We start from the raw sequence: 13,076 nt of genomic DNA on the forward strand, positions 1-13,076 counted from the left end.
TTTTTGAGGAAAGGTTATGCAAAAACAATTATTACAACCTCCTCCACCATCGTCATGTTTGTTGTTGTCAGAAACCTTTGACTCTGACCTGCCTCCAGTGGATGTATTACTTAACATCTATGCCAACGTAAAGGAGGCATGATGGCAGTATCTGAGCTGTGATGATTACGTCGTTTGAAATGGACGTGTTTTATTTTTGTATGTAAAACAAGCATAAATGAGCCTTAAGAGTGATTTATATGGTACTTATGGTACTTGTTAACTGCGCATACGCAAGATGGCCACCACTTATAAACCGAAGTTGTTTGGCGCATCGCTTGTGGACATCCTCAGAAATTAACACCGTGCATCCATGTGGTGCAGTACCAACATAAATAGTTGAGGCTGTATAGCAGTGTTTGGCACTTTGTCCCCAACTGATTAAACAAAGTAACGTTGTGTCTCAAATCACATATGAATATACTATTCTAGATTGTTATTGAGTACTTACACCAAATGGTTGTCCTATTACAGTAAGTGTTTGAGTTTTAAAGACCTCTTAAACCCTGTCCACACAGCAACGGATTCAGGTGAATCCGATAAAATTTTTTATCGTTTCGGCCTGGAGTCCACACGGCACCGGCGTTTTGGGTGCCCCAAAACGATATTTTTTGAGAACGGGTTCCAGAGTGGAAAAATCTGGCAACGGTGCCGTTGCGAAGTCGTCTGGATGAGTAGAACGGATTTGTTTACGATGACGTCACAACCACATGACTAGAACAAGCAGCACTCTCGCGCGCATCATTCGTAACAACAACAGAAGAAGGGGTTTATGCGCATGCGTCCTACTTCTTCTATTGTTCTGGTGTCTCCGATGGGACCGTCTTACAGCGCACGTAGAGGTGTGGCATGTGTATTGCATCGTTTTCAGCAAGCGTTGCGTTGCCTTATGGACCTGATATTTTACTGATCCGTTGCCCATGTGGACATGATATTTTTTTTACCCGCTAAAAAAAATCTCGTTGCCGTTGTCGTGTGGATGTAGCCTTAGTCTTACTGAAAAGGTGTATTGAGTACCACCGTTCTGGAACTTCTAGATTAGTAAATATTTTTAAATGTAAGGTTGGAGTTTTCGATTTGAGATGCAGCCCAATGATAAGAGACATGCCCACTGCAGAAAGTTTTAAAGTTAGACCGCCTTTCAGATTTTTCAAGTGTCGGTCATAAAAAGAATTTTCCTTGACACCCAGTTATTTTTGTTGCATGGACTGAAAGCTACTGAATTCAAATCACAGACTTCCAATTTTATTAGTTAAAAAAAAAACAGTTAATGAATTTAGGGCCACATGGCCCTGAATTCTCCGCTATTTTTTTTCCTGCTTCACCATGACCTAATTCAAGATACCACGTGATGCATGACGTAACGGACTTTCCCCGTTCATGCAAGGAATTGTGGGATACAAATTTGAAACAGGAGAGAAAAATGGAGGATGTGAGTGTGCGAATGAAACGTAAAAGACCGACTACAGTAACGGAAAGCGAGAAGAAAAGATGTTACGTTGCGAAGGAAAGGAAACGCAGGACCAAACTAATAAATATCGGCGGTCAGCGAGCACCTCGGTGTGATCAGCTGTTCGTTTAGCGACAGAATGATGGAACTGTCAGTGCACGGTCAAGGTAAACCTGTAGATGGCAGTAATGCAACACTGTGGATGCCAGCTGCCGTAAAACCCAAAAGAAGAAGGTGGTAAATCTGCGCATGCGCACACGGACTTCCTCTGTCTGCTTGACTGTGCGAAGCGAGCGATTTCATGCACGTTATTTGCTCGGGAATCCCCTCAAATTAAATAACTTCCCAGCTACAGAATGGCTTGATATTTTGTGAGATATTACAGAAATAAACATACATCACAATGACCAAATTTCAGAGGGAACTAAATTTCACCGATTTTATGAAATCAAAAGGCTTTAAAGAGAAATTGAGTCCATCAGTTGTATGAAATCACTAACATACACTTTGACTTGGAAAACAGATGGACAGAGATGTTTTTTCTCAGTTTAATGTAGGACAAACATAAGTATGTACTCACATTCAAGAGTGTGTTATAGCTCTGTGATTGGATGATGATGATGATTTAAGAAGCTGAGTTGTCTGTGTGTGACAGAGTAACGTAAATGGGTGATGAAGCATTACATCACTGGGTTAGACTACACTACTGTACGAAAGAAGACGACATTATGTACTGTAGCATTACATCACCCGTTAGGATCATAGTTTTATGAAAGAAGAAGAAAGACATTACTGATCAACATAAACGTCATTAAGCAGAGAGCAGAATGTGCGAGCAAAGATAAATCTCAAGGATCTAACTAACCAAAACAAGTAGCAATCAGACCAGTCTGTTCCAGTTTCAAACATCTCATCTCATCTCATTATCTCTAGCCGCTTTATCCTTCTACAAGGTCGCAGGCAAGCTGGAGCCTATCCCAGCTGACTACGGGCGAAAGGCGGGGTACACCCTGGACAAGTCGCCAGGTCATCACAGGGCTGACACATAGACACAGACAACCATTCACACTCACATTCACACCTACAGTCAATTTAGAGCCACCAGTTAACCTAACCTGCATGTCTTTGGACTGTGGGGGAAACCGGAGCACCCGGAGGAAACCCACGCGGACACGGGGAGAACATGCAAACTCCACACAGAAAGGCCCTCGCCGGCCACGGGGCTCGAACCCGGACCTTCTTGCTGTGAGGCGACAGCGCTAACCACTACACCACCATGCCGCCCAGTTTCAAACATGTCAAACATATATTTCTATTAATTGCCAGCTAGTGGAAGCTACATTTAATCCTCCAGATGTATATAAGATACTCGCTTGCGTATGTGAACAATGCTGCTTGCATAGCTGCTGTGCGTGTACATATGCTTGGTGAAAGTGAAGTATGTTTGTGCCTGTTAGGTTTTCTTTCAAAAAAACAAAACCCTACACATTACCTTCCTCCTGCACTTGTCTGGGTGGTGTGGCCTTGTCCAAAGCCAGAGAAGGAGTGCCATTAGAAAGCTGCTTTGAATCACATTTACATGCTAAAAACTTCATGCAAAACATACGCTGATTTGCATTCTTCTACTGACTGTCTACATTTGTCTTCTGCCTCACATTGTGCTAAGGGTATGGGAAGAGATACAAAGGCAGTAAGTATGGATTTTACAGCCATATTAGGGTGAGCACTTATTATAGCCCCTGTCGCTACTGCCGGAGACCAAAACACACTGGACAAAATCAAGTGTTTGGTTTAATTAAGAACATATTAGAAATTTACATATTGAACATAACCCCCCCCACAACTTTTGACCTGATATGGTAATTATATTTAATATAATAAAGTTATTCACATTCTTTGTGTATCCAGGCTGAGGCTGCCATGAGAGGGCCTGTTCGAGAGCGCCTGCCCTCAGAACCCCCTCCCCCTTCCCCTCATCAGACTCAGGATAAGAGTGTCTCCTCTCTTCCCCCTCACCTCATGGGGGCGCATTATCCTTTTGGCCTGAACCCCAGCGCAGTGATGCAGGATCCTCGTCTACAAGCCCTTAAGTAAGCGCTACACACATGTATGGACATAGCACCTGTAACATGGCAGTATATTATTTGCATCAATTAACATATAACATTATATTAATATTTTGGTTTGATAAGCTTCTCTCTCTCTCTCTCTCTCTTTTTCTCTCAGTTTATCACGTCAGATGCCTCATGTTCTGCAGTCAGGGGCTGTACCAGTTGGTGCAGTGCCTTTGGGGGCGGTCCCAGAGGAATACCTGCGCAGTGGGTTCCGTCCCTATGGTTCTGCTGAGGACTTGAGATTATCTTCACTTCCGTTAGGGCTGGACCCCGGGTACTTTCGCTCAGGATATCTGGCCTACCCTGCCCTATCCTCATACAGGTGTGTGTTTTCTCCTCTGTCGTGGTGCCAGCTTATGCATATTTCAGAAACCAAATCTGTAATTGTCTATACAGAGCACAGAAATATTGTCATGAATGATGACCGATACATGCCAAGAAGACTCCAAGCCTTTATTTGTCACATGTACACTTTATTTATCACACATGCATTTGTACACATACTGAAATTCCTTCTCTGCATTTAACCCATCTGAAGCAGTGAACACACACACACACACACACACCCAGAGCAGTGGGCAGCCATGCTACAGCACCCGGGGAGCAGTTGGGGGTTAGGTGCCTCGCTCACTTGTGCCCAACCTCAGGCCAATGGCTGCCCCATGTTAACCTAAACACGTCTTTGGGCTGTGGGGGAAACCGGAGCACCCGGAGGAAACCCACGCGGACACGGGGAGAACATGCAAACTCCACACAGAAAGGCCCTCGCCGGCCCCGGGGCTCGAACCCAGGACCTTCTTGCTGTGAGGCGACAGCGCTAACCACTACACCACTGTGCCGCCCTAAGCGAACGGTGCGCTTATGATGTTTAACTATTTGTTTGCTTTCGTACGTAGCTGCTCAGAAGAGGTTTTATTAGTATTATTGTTAGCAGTGCAGTTCTCATTCATTCATATTCAGGAAGTGTTTTATCCCGTGTGGGTTTCTTCCAGATACTCCAGTTTATTCCAACTGTCCAAGAACCTGTTAGTAGGTAGATTGGATTGGCTATGGGAAATTTACCCTAGATGTGTGTGTGTGTTGTCCTGTGCTGGATTCACATCCCAACAAGGGTGTATTCCCACCTCAGGCACAGTGTTCCTGGGATAGGTTCCTGAACCAATTTTGTTGGGATTTTATGGCATTTAATAATTAATTCTAAACGTTTTCATATGTCTATTTCTTTTTAAATGCCCCACATTTTAAAAACTCAGCCACACAAAGCACACACAGTCACAGCATGCTTCTCAGGGGAGCTTAAAAAGCGGTGGCTGAAATTGCCTTCAATGTTGACCTCAGTTCGTGTGTGTGTGTGTGTAAAGGGGAGGCAGAGAGCTGGGGTTAATGAAGTGAGGAGACAAAGATAGTGATGCAGCAGCAGGAGCCACTAATGAGCTGTTCTGTTCCCCTCTTTCCCCCCGCCCCTGGGCAGAATGGATGAGTCCCTCTGTTTATCTGCCCTGCGCTCGTCCTACTACCAGCTGCCAGCGGGGGGAGCCGTGCCCTCCCTGCATCCCAACACTGCTCACCTCCACCTGCCAGGGGTTCGCTACCCTGCAGAGCTCAGCCATCAATCTCTGACAGCCCTGCAGAGCGAGAGGTACACACACACACACACACATTCACCCAATTTAGAATGCTTCCAGGATGCCCTAGCTCTCTTTTCCATGTCAGTTCATCCAAATAGTTTTGAATCATGCGTTGCTCTGGAAATGTATCATAAATAAACTTAAAATTGGCTGTAATAGTTTGGCCTTGATAGCAATTGTACAGTTCTGTTTGTATATGTCACTGTTTTCTCTCTAACACATATGTGCCGTGACTCCGACAAAAACACGCGCACATATACATGCATGTTCATGTCCCTGCACACATACACACCCCATGTGGCCTGTAATCTGTTCAACTTTTCCTCCTCATGCTCAGTAGTAAACAGCATCAACACTTCTTGTGTTCCTGTTGCCTCCCTCTGAGTGTGTTCTTTATGTTCCTGTGGAGAGTGTTGCATCTCACACCCTGTGTGTGTGTGTGTGTGTGTGTGTGTGTGTGTGTGTGTGTGTGTCTCTGACAGGCTGCAGATGGAGGACAAGCTTCGCCAGCGCGAGCGGGAGCGAGAGAAGGAGAGAGCTCACGAGGCAGAGCGAGAACGGGAGCGAGAGCGTGTACGAGAAAGGGAAAGGGAGGAAGAAAGAGAGAGAGAACTGGAGCGACAGAAAGAGAGGGCAAAAGAGAGAGAAGTTCAGGCCGTCAGGGCCATGGAGAAACACGTCCTGAGCCAGGAGCTACACACACACACTCACTCGCACCCTCACAGGCAGCAGATAGAAGACAGAGCCAAGCTTACACCAAACCAAGCAGGTACGCGACGCACACCTACACCCCTCCAAATAACAGGCCAGCATTTCCACCTTAATCTCGTAACCACACACATGATTACCACAGATAATCATTTCAACACATTTCTCTGTACTGGAAAACAAAATCTTTTGACCCAAATCTTCCATATAATAGAAGTCTAAGTACGGTTCTTAATATGCAACCGTGCTACATGAATCAAGTACAAACAAGCTAGAATCTTGGCGTGAAGCAGACATTGTGCATATAATGCTTTTTATTTTTTGATTTTAAGAAAACGCGCTGAAACAAACACACGCTTCTTCAGACAAAAAAAAAGCTTTACAACAGGGACATTTACAGATTTAGAGCTGCATTTACAAATACGTTTGAAGAATTCTTTAATGGGGCGGCACGGTGGTGTAGTGGTTAGCGCTGTCGCCTCACAGCATGAAGGTCCGGGTTCGAGCCCCGGGGCCGGCGAGGGCCTTTCTGTGCGGAGTTTGCATGTTCTCCCCGTGTCCGCGTGGGTTCCCTCCGGGTGCTCCGGTTTCCCCCACAGTCCAAAGACATGCAGGTTAGGTTAACTGGTGACTCTAAATTGACCGTAGGTGTGAATGTGAGTGTGAATGGTTGTGTGTGTCTATGTGTCAGCCCTGTGATGACCTGGCGACTTGTCCAGGGTGTACCCCGCCTTTCACCCGTAGTCAGCTGGGATAGGCTCCAGCTTGCCTGCGACCCTGTAGAACAGGATAAAGCGGCTACAGATAATGAGATGAGATGAGAATTCTTGAATGCATTCTGCAAAAAGCACACGGACCAAACTGAACAACTGCCATTAGGCAGCCATTTTAAGTGCGTTCAGAGGAAACAGTGTTTGTTGTATTCTCAGTAAAGAGAAATCTGTCAGAATGATTGCCTGTAGTAATCCTGCATACTGTATGTTACATTGTGATTAAGTAGAGATTAGGTTTATAAAATGCTGGAATGTTCTTTTAGTAAGATTTAAAGTTGTAAAAAGTAAAAGCATACTGAAATAAGCACTATTTTAAAAAAAAATATCATAGTTGATGCTGATTTACTGAACAAAATATAAATTGCTCACCAAACCTTCAGAGAAAACCAAAGAGGCCATGCTCCTGGCCCCAAAGCCTCTGCAGCCTGGTTTGTATCCCTCCCCGGGTGGCTCCGCTCCACTCCCGATGCCCAGCCTGGTGCCCACCCCTGGCGAGCGGTTAGGGCCGGGTGCATTGCTGCTCCAGCGCCAGGGAGAGGAGGAGAGATGGCTGGCACGCCAGAGAAGGCTGAGAGCGGACACAGCAGACCGGCAGGGCCCGGCATGTTCACAGCACAGCACAGAGCCGGAGATACACGACCCACAGACGGACACACAGAGGTGAGAGGACTGCAGTACGCTCCTTTTGACCTGGTCACGTTTCTGAACACGGATGGCTTTACGTAGTTACGTTTTAAATTGGAGGCGTGGAAAAGAGTTTACAGAAGAGTCTAGAAGTGCAGTTTATTGAGTCTTAATTATTAAGCTGTTTTTAATCTTACTTCTTGAGAAACGATTCATGTTCTCATCCCAGGACACCATAGGCTCATACGTCCTTTCAACTCACCAAGTACTGTCTGATCTTATAGTGTACAAGTGTAATGATTTATAATCCAGCGTCCCCCAGAGGAGCATTGTGTCCCTTTTCAGTCTGCTTCCTCTCCTGGTTTCTTCCTCGTTATTGTCTCAGGGAGTTTTTCACTGGCACGATCACCTCCGTCTTGCTCGTTAGGGATCTAAATATAAATCTACTCTTGTGTTTCTGTAAATCTGCTTTGTGACGTCTGTTGTTAAAAGAGCTATGGAAAAATCTATACATTTATTTACGTACTGAACGGTCTTTGATGCATAGCATGTATTAACTTTTTTTTTTAATGTCTGGATTACACGCAAAGTTCCCTAGCTCAGCTAGGTCTGAATTGTTGTTGTTTGGTGTCTCATCCTATTGAAGGCCCAAAAAAAGAAAACAAGAAGAGAGAATATTCCTTGAAGGAAAGGCCAGACTGCCACACTTCCTGTAGAAACCTCTTGTAGAATGGCGCCATCTTGTGTCCATATTGACTAACTCTGCATGGTTTCACTGCACACAGGCCTAACTCACGCCACCAGGACTTGACTACCAGAGAGCTACCTCACCACCTGGGAGCACCACCTCCTCTCATCTCCCCCAAACCTAACCCTCCCACCACGCTCTGGAATCCCGTGTCCCTCATCAACTCGCCTTCACACACACGTCGAGCGTATGACTCGCCCTTCCCCCCAAGTCGTCCGCCTCCGGGATTGACTAAACCAGAGTGCCCAGACAGGGGCCTACCTCCAAGGACACCAGGCCTCCTCGAACCCAGCACCTTCCTTACAGAGCAGGAGAAGTCGAGCCAGAGCATTCTGAACAAGCAGAGGCTCTCTTTTCCCCTGCCTGCTCCCTTCGGAGAGTTCAGGGGCACTAAAAGAGCAGGGTCCCCCATCAGAGGCTTCCTTCAATGTCCCAGCCGAGAACCAACACTGGTGTATGATTACGCGCTGCAGCAGCACAGAACTCTTCTGAGCAAACTCGACCTGGAGGAGAAGAGACGCAGGGAAGCCAGAGAAAAGGGTATAAAGTCCAAAAACTATCTCCTCCTTGTACTTGTTTTGGGTCACTAAAACTGGATCAATCCTGAGAACAACTTTTCAAATATCAAACAGTCAACTCTAGAATTATATAATAATAATAATAATAATAATAATAATAATAATAATAAACACTCACCGGCCACTTTAATAGGAACTTGTTCTTGATTCTAAGATTCCTGTTCTTGGCTGGCAGGAGTGGAACCCAATGTGGTCTTCTGCTGTTGCATGCTGAGATGCTTTTCTGCTCATCACGGTTGTAAAGAGTTATTTGAGTTACTATATCCTTCCTGGCAGCTCGAACCAATCTGGCCATTTTCCTCTGACCTCTCTTATCAACAAGGCGTGTGTTTCCACCCACAGAACTGTCCCTCACTTACTCACTCAATGTTTTTTGTTTTTCGCACCATTCTGTGTAAACTCTACAGACTGCTGTGTGTGAAAACCCCAGGAGATCAGCAGTTTCTGAAATACTCAAACCAGTTCATCTGGCTCAACCAACACCCATGCCACAGTGGCAGTCACACTATGAGATCATGATTTTTCCCGTTCTGATGTTTGAAGTGAGCATGAACTGAAGCTCTTGATTTGTATCTGCATGATTTTATGCATCGTGCTGCTGTGAAGGGATCGGCTGATTAGAGAACCGCATCAAACTGTAGATGTATGGGTGTTCATAATAAAGTGGCCAGTGAGTGTATATTTGATATTTGCATAAATCACCCTTCAGGCAAATATCAAAGAAACAAACATGATTTTCGTAAAAATGAAAAAAAAATTAACATGTTCTTTAAATACTGTTGGCATTTGTTAAATTAAATGCAAACAAATTATCATTCTAAATTCCAAAACATTTATTATTTTTGAATTGCTTTCAGTCTTTAGGAAATATTAATAGTTGGGGTGCTGATAATTCTGCAATTCACTCTATGTTTGGAAAAAATATTTCATTCAAACAGACTATATAGTAACTTTGTATGGATAGTAAGATCAAAATATCACTTACTGCATGTGAAATTATTTATTATTTAAAATTTGCATGGCTTCACTAATTTTAATGTGGATGATTAGTGCCAATAGTTCTGGAATTGACTGTATGGACTGTGTGTCATATAAAACATGCGATGACCTGGTGACTTGTCCAGGGTGTACCCCGCCTCTCGCCTATAGTCAGCTAGGATAGGCTCCAGCTTGCCTGTAACCCTGTACAGGATAAGCGGCTACGGATAATATATATATATAATATGTGTATGTATGTATATATATGTGTGTGTGTGTGTGTATGCATATATATACATATATAATGTGTGTGTGTGTGTGTGTGACATAGCGCTGAGTTTGCTACGTACCGTATAAGCCATGTACGATGAGATTGAGTGGAATAACTGTTTTATTCTATCCACATTCACTGGATTTTGAGAAACGGAGCATTTTTATTTTTTGCAAATTTGATAAATAAAAACTTTATACAATGTCCAACAAAATTATTTCCGGTTAGAATATAAACAAACCGGCAAAATGACAGGAGCAATTTGTGAAACATGCGATCATAATAATTATTGAAAAATTAAAAAAATACACGTTCTTACCATCAAATACTTTTTAGTCCATATCTTGTTGCTTTTTTTTTTTTTTGGTTTTGAGTAGAGTTTATATTTCGTCCTCGGTTGGTTCAGCAACACACTCCGCCATTTTGTTTTTCTCTACTCATGGTATATGAACTGGTAGTAGAGTAGCCAATCAGAGTGCGCAATTGCTCATATCCAGTGAATGTGGATATAATTTAAAATATATATATATCTTTTTTTCTAATGTGCGTGCATGCGTGTGTGTGTGTGAGTGATTTTTCAGGCAGTGATGATAGAGCTTTCTTCATTTTGACCAGAGAGTAAAAATGTGGAATAAAGTGTTTGAAATGTCAAACAGAACACGAGGGTTCAGTCGAATGAACTAAATAATAAATGTTCTCGTTCACATTTTCATTTTCCTGTATATCTCACTCTGTGTGTTTCAGGTTATTACTATGAGCTGGATGACTCTTACGATGAGAGTGATGAAGAAGAAGTAAGAGCTCATCTGAAGAGAGTGACTGAACAGCCTCCTCTCAAACTGGACCAGTCCAAAGAGGTGCCTCATCCTCGCTCATCCCCAAACATGCTCCTCCTTCCCCAGCTCATGTACAGTATGATATTTATCTGACTCCTCTCTCTCTCTCTCTCTCTCTCTCTCTGTGTGCAGAAACTGGGTTTCCTGGCTGTATTTGGACTGACCACACTGTCCCACCGGGACGCGCTTTTGGAGAGAAAGAAGAAGAAAAGGAGAAAGATAATGAGAGAGCGCAGCCCGTCTCCGGTACCTGCTCAGAGTAAACGTCCGACTCCGTCCACAGCCACGCCCACCCTGTCCACTCGATACACACCCGAGGAGATGGACAGGGCACCAGAACTAGAGAACAAGAAACATTTCCTCAACATGTTCAACCTCAACCATGTCAGCCAAGAGCAAAGGATAGGTGTGTATGCACACACACACACGCATTTATCCCCAGTGTTCTTAGTATTTTCATGTCTTATGTTTGTATGCATTTGAATGTATGAAGGATACTGACACTTAACATCATATATTTAATATTCTAAATACACTACCGTTCAAAAGTTTGGGGTCACTTTGAAATGTCCTTATTTTTGAAAGAAAAGCACTGTTCTTTTCAATGAAGATCACTTTAAACTAATCAGAAATCCACTCTATACATTGCTAATGTGCTAAATGACTATTCTAGCTGCAAATGTCTGGTTTTTGGTGCAATATCTCCATAGGTGTATAGAGGCCCATTTCCAGCAACTCTCACTCCAGTGTTCTAATGGTACAATGTGTTTGCTCATTGCCTCAGAAGGCTAATGGATGATTAGAAAACCCTTGTACAATCATGTTAGCACAGCTGAAAACAGTTGAGCTCTTTAGAGAAGCTATAAAACTGACCTTCCTTTCAGTTTCTGGAGCATCACATTTGTGGGGTCGATTAAATGCTCAAAATGGCCAGAAAAATGTCTTGACTATATTTTCTATTCATTTTACAACTTATGGTGGGAAATAAAAGCGTGACTTTTCATGGAAAACACAGAATTGTCTGGGTGACCCCAAACTTTTGAACGGTAGTGTATATTTATATCTGCTTCGTAGAAGTTTGTTTGATTTAAAGAAACGTATTTTTGCGTTTGACCACTACAGAAAAAGAGAAAGTAGTCAGTCTACTTGATGCCATCAAAAAGAAAACCGTCACTCTTGACACACTCCGATATGCTCCACGCTCCCCCTGCTCCAGCCCTCCCACTACTGCCTCTGGTAGGGGACACGCACACACACACACAAAATCCATACCGTTTTCTCCCTGTGCCTGTGTAAACTATAACGCCTTATACAAGTATTCACCCCCCCCACCACCACCTTGAGCTTACAATCTGGAACTGAGAGGACTGTTTAATTTACATATGTCAAATGTTCAAAGGTGATGTATAAAGAAAAAAAACAGTTGCCTTAATATTCACCAATTTGGGTCAATACTTAGTAGAACCAGCTTTAGTTCCAACAAGGAACAGGTTCCTTCCAGGGTACAGATGTTTATATCGATTTTATTGTGTTTATATAATGTATTGATATTATATTTATTTTGAGGTGACATGACACTTAAATTACGCACAGAATTTAACTCCATTCAACTAATAATGTCACTGCTTCCACCAGAACCAATTTAAAGGGTTAATACTTATGCAGTCTGAACTTTTACATTTAAATGAAAATTTGTAAATAATATATTGGTTTCTCCCCATTTCAGTATTACGGCCTATTTTGATTAGATTCATGACCTGTAATCACGATCCAGGTTGTAATGCTCATCACTTATGCAAGACACTGTATCTGACTCTGTTTTCTATTATCTGTCTCAGATCCTCCAGCGCCCTCCACACCCTGCCAGTCAAACGGAGAACCCCACCCAAATTCCCATAGCCCCGCTCCTCCTGGACCTGCCATGCACCCTCACAGTGTCAGCCAGCCTGAACTTCACAGACCTTCACAGGCCTCTGATCTCTTGCACCCTAAACAGCCCCCTCCACTCGCCCCCTTGCAGGATCAGTCTCGTTTAGGAGAAGCCCCGGCAATCAGGAGGGCGCCGAGCCTGCAGAACAGCTTCAGACCTCCACTCACGCAGCTAAAGGAGCGGCCTCATGGGCTCAACGGCCTGAGTGACCACAGCAGGTCCCGACCCTGGGACAGCCTCAGTGCTGAGGAGTTTGCTCAACACTTCCACCAGTCTGTACTGCAGTCTACACACAAATCCCAGCACAAACTCAAAGGTGAGAGGGAGGAAAGTCATACACTCTGCTATTGTGGTGCATTTTGTGTTCTGCTGAGTTCATCTAGGTGAACTTTAAGCTGT

General features: G+C 43.8%; 1 protein-coding gene across 6 annotated transcripts in view; it reads left to right on the forward strand.

Annotated features, from left to right (window-relative positions):
* LOC132881919 (genetic suppressor element 1-like) overlaps positions 1-13,076 on the forward strand; it is an 82,923-nt gene that overhangs the window by 56,616 nt on the left and 13,231 nt on the right. For all 6 annotated transcript variants that reach the window (XM_060914981.1, XM_060914983.1, XM_060914984.1 and 3 more), the window contains exons 4-13: positions 3,398-3,579; positions 3,716-3,925; positions 5,075-5,242; positions 5,714-6,000; positions 7,093-7,372; positions 8,122-8,624; positions 10,656-10,768; positions 10,880-11,153; positions 11,870-11,983; positions 12,586-12,993. In XM_060914981.1, the coding sequence (XP_060770964.1) occupies positions 3,398-3,579; positions 3,716-3,925; positions 5,075-5,242; positions 5,714-6,000; positions 7,093-7,372; positions 8,122-8,624; positions 10,656-10,768; positions 10,880-11,153; positions 11,870-11,983; positions 12,586-12,993 (2,539 nt within the window). The remainder of the gene's footprint in view (positions 1-3,397; positions 3,580-3,715; positions 3,926-5,074; positions 5,243-5,713; positions 6,001-7,092; positions 7,373-8,121; positions 8,625-10,655; positions 10,769-10,879; positions 11,154-11,869; positions 11,984-12,585; positions 12,994-13,076) is intronic.

Source organism: Neoarius graeffei, chromosome 2 (genome assembly GCF_027579695.1).
Source record: "Neoarius graeffei isolate fNeoGra1 chromosome 2, fNeoGra1.pri, whole genome shotgun sequence".
In the NCBI taxonomy this organism is placed as follows: domain Eukaryota; kingdom Metazoa; phylum Chordata; class Actinopteri; order Siluriformes; family Ariidae; genus Neoarius; species Neoarius graeffei.